This window comes from Theropithecus gelada, chromosome 16, assembly GCF_003255815.1.
Source record: "Theropithecus gelada isolate Dixy chromosome 16, Tgel_1.0, whole genome shotgun sequence".
Classification (NCBI taxonomy): Eukaryota; Metazoa; Chordata; class Mammalia; order Primates; family Cercopithecidae; genus Theropithecus; species Theropithecus gelada.
The window spans coordinates 28,052,852-28,063,515 of NC_037684.1; the positions used below are offsets into that span (position 1 = coordinate 28,052,852).

The 10,664-nt window shown below is 48.0% G+C and overlaps 1 protein-coding gene across 6 annotated transcripts in view; it reads right to left on the bottom strand.

Moving 5' to 3' along the window:
• The window catches only part of MED24 (mediator complex subunit 24), a 40,899-nt gene extending 30,740 nt beyond the window's left edge, over positions 1–10,159 (bottom strand). For 4 of the 6 annotated variants that reach the window (XM_025360869.1, XM_025360870.1, XM_025360866.1 and 1 more), the window contains exons 1-3: positions 7,869–8,463; positions 6,663–6,829; positions 6,492–6,574 (exon numbers count right to left, since the gene is read on the bottom strand). In XM_025360869.1, the coding sequence (XP_025216654.1) occupies positions 6,492–6,574; positions 6,663–6,792 (213 nt within the window). In that variant the 5' untranslated portion in view covers positions 6,793–6,829; positions 7,869–8,463. Of the gene's footprint in view, positions 1–6,491; positions 6,575–6,662; positions 6,852–7,868; positions 8,464–10,023 lie in introns of those variants that run through there. The other 2 variants (XM_025360864.1, XM_025360867.1) reach the window with 2 other exon arrangements.
• Positions 10,160–10,664: the final 505 nt, after the last annotated feature.

Genomic DNA, 10,664 nt, shown 5'->3' on the forward strand with positions numbered 1-10,664 from the left:
TTTGTATATTCAGTAGAGGCGGGGTTTCACCATGTTGACCAGGCTGGTCTTGAACTTCTGACCTCAGGTGATCCACCCACCTTGGCCTCCCAAAGTGCTGGGATTACAGGATTGAGCCACTGCACCTGGCCCAAGATCTTTGTATGTTATTCTATGTTAATTAAAACATGTATATCTTTAAGGAAGTCTTGTCATGTGACTCCTCCACTTAACACCCTTTAAATGATTACTTGTCACCCTAAAATAAAGCCCAAATTCCTCAGCATCACTCAAAAGTCTTTTATGACCTTATCGTTCTCTCTCTCTAAACCACTCTCCTCCTTAAAGTGCCAGCCTAGCAGTTCTGAAGGTATGGTCCAGGAACTCCCCAGGGTCCCCAAGACCTTTCAGGGGGTCTAGGAAGTCAAAATTATTTTTAAAATACTACTAAGATACTGTTTACCTTTTTGCTCTTTTTCTCTCACAATTGTACAGTGGATTGTCCTAGAGGCTCCATAACATGTGATGATATTCTATTATTAAATGCATCAACAATTGAAATGCATCAACAACTATATAACTTAGTCATGGATATTTTCCAAATTACCAATTCATGATGTGACAAAAATCATGCATAGATAAAAGATCTATTCAAGGTACAACAAAAAGAGACCAGTTAATTTTATTTCATTTTATTTTTCTTGAAGGTTTTTTTTTTTGAGACGGAGTCTCGCTCTGTTGCCCAGGCTGGAGTGCAGTGGCCGGATCTCAGCTCACTGCAAGCTCTGCCTCCCGGGTTTACGCCATTCTCTTGCCTCAGCCTCCCAAGTAGCTGGGACTACAGGCGCCCGCCACCTCGCCCAGCTAGTTTTTTGTATTTTTTTTAGTACAGACGGGGTTTCACCATGTTAGCCAGGATGGTCTCGATCTCCTGACCTCGTGATCCGCCCGTCTCGGCCTCCCAAAGTGCTGGGATTACAGGCTTGAGCCACCGTGCCCGGCCTTCATTTTATTTTTTATTGAGACAGAGTCTTGCTCTGTCGCCCAGGCTGGAATACAGTGGCATGATGTCGGCTCACTGTAGGCTCCACTTCCTGGGTTCAAGCGATTCTCCTGCCTCAGCCTCCTGAGTAGCTGGGATTACAGGTGCGCACCACCACGCCCGGCTAATTTTTTGTATTTTTAGTAGAAACAGAATTTCACCATGTTGACCAGGCTGGTCTCGAACTCCTGACCTCAGATGATCCACCCACCTCAGCCTCCCAAAGCGCTGGGATTACAGGCAGGAGCCACCACACCTGGCCAATAATATTTTTTTTTAATATTTGAAGAAATTTATTCTGAGTCAAACATGAGTAACCATGGCCCTTCAGGAGGTCCTGAAAACATGTGCCCAAGGTGGTCGGGTGCAGCTTGGTTTTATCCATTTTAGGGAGGCATGAGATCAAATACAATCAAATATATTTAAGAAAAGTCTCAAAAATTTTTTTTTTTTTTTTTTTTTTTTTTTTGAGATGGAGTCTCGCTCTGTCGCCCAGGCTGGAGTGCAGTGGCTGAATCTCAGCTCACTGCAAGCTCCGCCTCCCAAGTTCACGCCATTCTCCTGCCTCAGCCTCCCGAGTAGCTGGGACTACAGGCGCCCGCCACCTCGCCCGGCTAGTTTTTTGTATTTTTTAGTGGAGACGGGGTTTCACCATGTTAGCCCATGTTGGGATGGTCTCGATCTCCTGACCTCGTGATCCGCCCGTCTCGGCCTCCCAAAGTGCTGGGATTACAGGCTTGAGCCACCGCGCCCGGCCAAGTCTCAAAATTTTTAAGAATGTAAAGGGGTACTGGGACCGGGCACAGTGGCTCATACTCATAACCTCAGCACTTTAGGAGGACAAGGCGGGAGGACTACTTGAGGCCAAGAGTTCAAGACCAGACTGGGTAACATAGTGAGACCCCATTTCTACAAAAAATACAAAAAAAGAAAAGGAGAAAAAATAAAAGAAAAAGGAGTCCTGAGAACAAACTCCTTTTCTCTAGCCATACCAAATTATTTTTGGTTCCTGAACAACATTATGTGAGTTTTGCCGCCCACCCTGTGCATATGCTTTTCTCTGCTTTGCACACACACTCTCCTCAATGTGCCTGGCTAACTCCTACTCAACATTCAGGTCTTGGTTTAAATATCACTTCCTCCACAAAGCCTTCCTTGATTGTTCAGACTGGACTGGGTGCCTTTCCCATGTATTCCCAAAGCAAGGACAGTCCCAACTTAACAATGGTTCATCTTACAATTTTTCGACTTTATTTTTTTTATTTATTTTATCTTATTTTATTTTTTGAGACGGAGTCTCGCTCTGTCATCAGACTGGAGTGCAGTGGCACAATCTTGGCTTACTGCAACCTCTGACTCCCTGGTTCAAGCAATTCTCCTGCCTGAGCCTCCCAAGTAGCTGGGATTACAGGCACTCACCACAATGCCCAGCTAATTTTTGTATTTTTAGTAGAGACAGGGTTTCACCATGTTGTCCAGGAGGGTCTCGATCTCCTGGCCTGGTGATCCGCCCACCTCGGCCTCACAAACTGCTGGGATTACAGGCGTGAGCCACCGTGCTCCGCCTTAATTTTTCGACTTTATGATGGTGTAAAAAAGATTCATGTTCAAGCTGGGCATGGTGGCTCAAGCCTGTAATCCCAGCACTTTGGAAGGCTGAGGCAGATGGATCACTTGAGGTCAGGAGTTCCAGACCAGTCTGGCCAACATGGTGAAACACTGTCTCTACTGAAAATACAAAAATTAGCTAGGTGTGGTGGTGCACGCCTGTAATCCCAGCTACTCAGGAGGCTAAGGCAGGAGAACTGCTTGAGCCCAGGAGACGGAGGTTGCAGTGAGCCGAGATCGTGCCACTGCACTCCAGCCTGGGGGACAACAGTGAAACTCCATCTCAAAAAAAAAAAAAAAAAGAGAGAGATACGCATTTAGGTCAGGCACGACCTAAATTACAGGCTGATGCCTATAATCCCAACACTTTTGGAGGCCAAGGTGAGCGGATCACCTGAGGTCAGGAGTTCGAGACCAGCCTGGCCAACATGGTAAAACCCCATCTCTACTAAAACTATAAAAATTAGCTGGGTGTGGTGATGCATGCTTGTGGTCCCAGCTACCTGGGAGACTGAAGCAGCAGAATCACTTGAGCCCAGGAGGTGGAGGTCGCAGTAAGGAGAGATCACGCCACCGCACTCCACCCTGGGTGACAGAGTAAGACCTTGTCTCAAAAAAAAATATGAGACACGCATTCAGTAGAAATTGTACTTCAAGTGCTCATACATGTAGGCCATTATCCTCAGTGAAATAACTCAGAGATAGAAAGTCAAGGAGGTTGCAGTGAGCTGAGATCACGCCATTGCACTCCAGCCTGGGAGACTCCATCTCAATAAAAAAAAGAAAGTCAAATACCACATATTCTCACTGATAAATGGGAGCTACACAATGGGTGCACATACAGAGTGAACTAATAGACACTGGAGAATATAGAAGGTGGGAGTGGGGTGAGGGTTGAAAAATTACTTATTGGGTACAACATTCACTATTGGGGTGATAGGTATACTAAAAGCTCAGATTTCACCACGATGCAATATATGCACATAAGAAATCTGCACTTCTTGGGCCAGGCGCGGTGGCTCAAGCCTGTAATCCCAGCACTTTGGGAGGCTGAGATGGGGGGGATCATGAGGTCAGGAGATCGAGACCATCCTGGCTCACACAGTGAAACCCCATCTCTACTAAAAAATACAAAAAACTAGCCGGGCGAGGTGGCGGGCACCTGTGGTCCCAGCTACTCGGGAGGCTGAGGCAGGAGAATGGCGTAAACCCAGGAGGCGGAGCTTGCAGTGAGCTGAGATCCGGCCACTGCACTCCAGCCTGGGCAACAGAGCGAGACTCCGTCTCAAAAAAAAAAAAAAAAGAAAGAAATCTGCACTTCTGGCTGGGCGTGGTGGCTCACGCCTATAATCTCAGCACTTTGGGAGGCCAAGGAGGGTGAATCACCTGAGGTCAGGAGTTCGAGACCAGCCTGACCAACATGGAGAAACCCAGTCTCTACTAAAAGTATAAAATTAGCGGAACATAGTGGTATGCGCCTGTATTCCCAGCTACTTGGGAGGCTGAGGCAGGAAAATCCCTTGAATCTGGGAGGCGGAGGTTGCAGTAAGCCAAGTTCGCACCACACTGCACTCTAGCCTGGCAATGGAGCAAGACTCTGCCTCAATCAATTAATCAATCAATCAATAAAAAATAAGGACAGGCGCAGTGGCTCATGCCTGTAATCCCAACACTGGGAAGCCAAGGCGGGTGGATCACCTGAAGTCAGGAGTTCGAGACCAGCCTGGCCAAAACAGTAAAACCCCATCTCTACTAAAAATACAAAAATTATCCAGGTGTAGTGGCAGGCACCTGTAATTCCAGCTACTCAGGAGGCTGAGGTAGGAGAATAGCTTGAACCTGGGAGGTGGAGGTTGCAGTGAGCCGAGATCAAGCCATTGCACTGCAGCCTGGGCAACAAGAGTGAAACTCCATCTCAATAAACAAACAGGCTTTGTGTTTGATGATTTTTCCCAACTGTAAGCTAGAGTGTTCTGAGCACATTTAAGGTAGGTAGATGGCCGGGCATGGTGGCTCACACCTGCAATCCCAGCAATTTGGGAGGCCAAGGTGGGCAGATCACAAGGTCAAGAGTTCGAGACCAGCCTAGCCAATATAATGAAACCCTGTCTCTACTAAAAATGTAAAAATTAGCCAGGCATGGTGGCAGGCACCTGCAGTCCCAGCTACTCGGGAGGCTGAGGCAGGAGAATCGCCTGAACTCAGGAGACAGAGGTTGCAGTGAGCTGAGGTCACACCATTGCACTCCAGCCTGGGTGATAGAGCAAGACTCTGTCTCAAAAAAGTGGTAGGTAGATGACCTTTGGCAAGTTATGTGTATTAAGTACATTTTCAACTTATGAGTGGTATATCAGCACATCACCCCATTGTAAGTTGAGGAGCATCCGTACTCTATTCTAACCTTTATCATAAACCCATCTAGTGACTGCTTATTTACATGTCTATATCACCCACTAAATTCTCAGTGTACTGGCATCAGATCTTATTCACAGCTATGTCCCCAGGGGCTAGCACTGTCTGGCACATAAAAGCATTCATGAGGCCGGGCGCGGTAGCTCACACCTGTAATCCCAACACTTTGGGAGGCTGAGGTGGGCAGATCATGAGGTCAGGAGATCGAGACCATCCTGGCTAACACGGTGAAACCCTGTCTCTACTAAAAAAAAAAAATACAAAAAATCAGCCGGGCGTGGTGGCAGGCGCCTGTAGTCCCAGCTACTCGGGAGTCTGAGGCAGGAGAACCCAGGAGGCGGAGCTTGCAGTGAGCCAAGATCGCACCACTGCACTCCAGTCCGGGTGACAGAGCGAGACTCCATCTCAAAAAAAAAAAAAAAAAAGGCCGGGCGCAGTGGCTCAAGCCTGTAATCCCAGCACTTTGGGAGGCCGAGATGGGCAGATCACGAGGTCAGGAGATCAAGACCATCCTGGCTAACACAATGAAACCCCGTCTCTACCAAAAAAGATAAAAAACTAGCCGGGCGAGGTGGCGGGCGCCTGTAGTCCCAGCTACCCGGGAGGCTGAGGCAGGAGAATGGCGGGAACCCGGGAGTCGGAGCTTGCAGTGAGCTGAGATCCGGCCACTGCACTCCAGCCTGGGCGACACAGCAAGACTCCGTCTCAAAAAAAAAAAAAAAAATTCATGAGTATTTGTTGATAGAACAAGTGAATGTAATCCTATTTCTCTTTTGGTGGTTGTTGTTTTTAAGAGATGGAGTCTTGTTCTGTTGCCCAGGCTGCAGTGCAGTGGCACAATCAGTGCTCACTGTAGCCTCGAACTTCTGGGCTCAAGCAATCCTCCCACCTCCGCTTTCTGAGTAGGCGGGGCCACAGGCCTGTGCTACCTGCTACTACTCCCAGTAGAATAAGTGAATGTAATATTCATCACAACAAATGAAGTATTATTATTTTTATGAGAACACTGAAACTCAGTGAAATGATCTGTTCAAACAAATTCATCTAGAAAGCGTAAGCTGACAATTGTAAAACTGCACCCCAAATTTTGTTTGTTTGTTTCCTGAGACAGGGTCTCACTCTGTTGCTCTGGCTGGAGTGCAGTGGCAGGATCATGGCTCACTGTAGCCTTGACCTCCCAGGGCTTAGGTGATCCTCCCACCTCAGCCTTCCAAGTAGCTGGGACTACAGGGGCACCACCACGCAGGGCTAATTCTTTGTATTTTGGGGTAGAGACTGGGTTTTGCCATGTTACCCAGGCTGGTCTCAAACTCCTGGGCTCAAGCAATCTGCCTGCTTCAGCCTCCCACAATGCTGGGATTACAGTCATGAATCACTGGGGTCCAAATGCACTTCAAGTTTTTTATCCCCAAAACTCTCACTTCTTGGTGGGGGTTTTGGGGGAGCTTACCTGGGAACTAATGGCATACTTCAGGTAGGACAAGATGAGAGGATTAGGGGATGGTCCAATCATGGCCTGCTCTAGTAATGCATCTGCAAGAGGAATAACAAAACACGACTGAGTGATTACAACTTCTCTGGGTTTATCCCTCCCATCTTTCTTTCCCAGTTCACTTGAGACCTGCCAGGTTGAGAATGTCCCAGGTGGCTCCTTTAGGAAAGAATTTCTTCATGTTGATTGCCCACTGGTAGTCACTCCAACGCTCCTTCCAGGCTTGCAAAATGGCTTGCTTCAGGTTGACCACCTTCATGATTTCACTCTGAGCAGGTGGCAGCTGTGACGGCCAACTTTGAGGTGAAAAAAGTGGAGCTAAAGAAAAGGACACAATGAGGCCGGGCGCGGTGGCTCAAGCCTGTAATCCCAGCACTTTGGGAGGCCGAGACGGGCGGATCACGAGGTCAGGAGATCGAGACCATCCTGGCTAACACGGTGAAACCCCGTCTCTACTAAAAATACAAAAAACTAGCCGGGCGAGGTGGCGGGCGCCTGTAGTCCCAGCTACTCCGGAGGCTGAGGCAGGAGAATGGCGCAAACCCGGGAGGCGGAGCTTGCAGTGAGCTGAGATCCGGCCACTGCACTCCAGCCCGGGCTACAGAGCAAGACTCCGTCTCAAAAAAAAAAAAAAAAAAAAAAGAAAAGGACACAATGTTCGAAGGAGAACCGGGGAAGGCAGAATTAAATAGAAAGGAGAAGATGCGGTAAGATTTAAGCTAGGCAGAGGAATTTGAAAGAAAAAGAGCTAAAGAGATAAGGTAAGATCCTGTCAGGCTTTCTCCTCCTGAACCGCCCTTCCTTAAACTGGGGCACTAAGAAGAAAGTATCGGCCGAGCGCAGTGGCTCGCACCTGTAATCCCAGCACTTTCGGAGGCCAAGGCGGGCGGATCACCTGAGGTCGGGAGTTTGAGATCAGTCTGACCAACATGGAGAAACCTCGTCTCTACTAAAAATACAAAATTAGCCGGGCTTGGTGGCGCATGCCTGTAATCCCAGCTACTTGGGAGGCTGAAGCAGGAGAATCGCTTGAACCCGGGAGGCGGAGGTTGATGGGGTGGGCCGAGATCGCGCCATTGCACTCCAGCCTGGGCAACAAGGACAAAACTTCGTCTCTCAAATAAATAAATATCAAAGGGACTAATAGAGTAAAGAGGGCATCAAGGAGTTAAGCCAGTCCTCGTTGCCTAATTACGCCCTTAGCTCTAAATGCGTCCTTCGGTCACCACTACTCCAAGTCCAGATTTGCTCCCTCATTTCCTCCACCTTCTCCAGCCCTGTAACTATACCTCCCAATTTCCTTTTCATCCACCACCTCCCCAAATTTAAGCCTACCGCACAATCCACTTCTAGGTCGTAGGCATCGCCATTTTGGCACTTGTCAAGAAGTTCACTTTCTATTGGCTGGGAGTAACAAACGCCAACCAATAGAGATGCAGCAAGGAACGTCCCGCTGTCTTCTGGGAATGGTAGTTCTTTGGACTGAAACCGTATTTGTCTGCGCTGGCGAGGAAACTAAGGGACTAGTCTAGTCGGCGCGCATTGTTCCTCTCCTTTAAGGGAGGACATCCAGGAACTGAGACACTACAGAGACTCAGGGACTCAAGGAAGCTCGAAAGGTCGCTCACAACCCGGCGTCGCCCACGACGTCACTGTCGACCGGCCTTCTCCATCATATTCCGACACCCTTTCTTTCGTTAGCCCCTAGTTAATAGGTGCGGCAAGGGTGTGGCGTTCAGCAATACGGCCTTTCTCTTTTCCTGGGCTCTTTCTTTTCTCCTAAGCTCCTGGGGCTACCAGAGCTATTCTCATTTCCACACCTATATTCTAAAAGCGACACTAAGGTGCCTTACTTGCACACATATCACCACCCCCGAATCTGACAGTCCTATCAGCATCTCCAAGCCCTCCAAACAGCTTGGATACAAGGGAAAGTAAAGAAGAAACTAAGGTGAAGGTGATCAAAATCAAAGGAATTCTGAGAAACTGTCACAGCTAAGAGGGCTAAGGAGACCTGATGACTAAATGTAATGTGGTTTTCTGAATGCGATCATGGAAGAGAAAAAGAATACTGGGTAAAAACTAAGGAAATCTAAATAAAGCATGGACTTTAATTAATAATAATGTATCAGTATTAGTTCATTAGTTGTTACAAATGCATCATACTAATGTTAAGATGTTAATTAAAAGAGAAATTGGGTGCAGAATATGTGGGGACCCTCTATTACCTTCCATTTTTTTCCTGTAAATTAAAAACTATTTTTTTAAGTTTCTTGTTGTTGTTGTTTAAATCTTGCTTATCCCAAAGATCCATAAATAATAATATCCAATTATTATGCCCAGGGCCTTGGCCATAGCCTTTCCTTCCCCTAGTGAGAAAGCCAAAAGCAAATGTTACCCACCTCTGGCTCCAATGTCTGAGCCTTCTTATGCACAGCCCTCATCCCTCCCCATACTATGGACTGGTCATCCCTAACATTTACAACCAGGAATAAGAATAAATTACTTGTGAGGCTGAGGCAGGAGGATCACTTGAGCTCAGGAGTTCAAATCCAGCCTGGGCAACATAATGAGACTCTCAGCTCTACCAAAAAAATAAATAAATAAACATGGAGGCCTTTAGCCAGGGCCCAATATCCTAGTTCACAAGTTCAAGCTCAATCCGTATTCCCCAAAAACGATTCTTTTTTTTTTCCCTTTTTTTTTTTTTTTTTTTTTTTTTGAGCTCACTGCAATCTCAGCTCACCGCAACCTCTGCCTCCCAGGTTCAAGCGATTCTTCTGCCTCAGCCTCCCAAGTAGCTGGAATTACAGGCGTGCACCACCACGTCAGGCTAATTTTTGTATTTTTAGTAGAGATGGGGTTTCACCATGTTGGTCAGGCTGGTCTCAAAATCCTGACCTCAGGTGATCCACCCACCTCAGCCTTCCAGAGTGCTGGGATTGTAGGCGTAAGCCACCGTGCCCAGCCTTCGACAACCATTCTTTGCTCACCCTTTGAGTGGCAAAATCAGTCCTTGGGGGGATAAATCTGGAAGAGCAGCCCATTTAAGGCTCTGGAAGTAAAACTGGCCATTTGGGCAGAGAATTACAGCACCCTGGGTGTCTGGAGCATGGTCTAGACAGGGAGTCAAGGACTTCTGTTCCAAAGGGGAGAGTGTGGCTGAAGGAGGGTCAGATCATGTCCCTCTGCGGTTGGTACTGCCTATGGCCTTTCTTCCTCCCCATACATTCAATCCACACCCCTCCCTTAGGCTCCCTTTGTGCCTGCCCAAGGGACACCACTGGGGAATAGTGTGTATACAAAACAGCTGCCAAATATATGTTGCCAAAGCTTCTAAAGCAGGAAGGAGGGAGAATATGGATTCCTCACCTCACCTTCCATATGGCCCCCGGCCACTCCACTCACACTTGAGACTGCCACAAACCCTGCTTCTCCTCAGTTTCTCATGTATCTGACTTCCCCTCTTCTCCCAGGCCCCTCACTCTACCTTTGCCTGCTCCCCTGCTGTCATTCTGTGCTTGTTGCCGCATCCTAAGGCCCTCCACCTGGAGCCATTCCTGGATCATCCTGGAGCCCCTGTCACATACCTTAGAGCCCAAACTGCTTCTCTTGGAGAGAAGCTGTCAACTGTGTGTCCAGTCCACACAGGACTGGGAACTATTTGGGCCCTGAGGATGGTGATATTTTGAGCTCAAACTATTCCCTCTGGCAGGGAGCCTGGCAGATTTCTAGGGAGGTGCCTCCTCCCCACTTCGCAGTGACAGGGAGGCGGCTTTTGTAGTCAGGCCATCTGCCTTCTCTGTCTCCCCACCTCCCACCAGCAGCCCTTTCTCTAGGCTTGGCAAGGTTTCCCCAAAGGCTGGACTCCTATGTACAAGGGCTCCCTTAGTTCTGGGCAAGGACCATTTTTAATTTATCCCTTTTGACCTCCCTGCCTCTTCAGTCTGTAAACATCAGAGGCAACCTTTCCTATACCACCTCTTCCTTCCACACCACAATATCTTCCTAGGGACCCCCTTGGGCTCTCTGGCTCACTGTAAGCACAGGACTCCATGATAATCCTCCAAAGGGTGAAGAGAGATGCTAACATTTCCTTTGGGTGTACGAATAAATAGCCCCCCAGCCAGG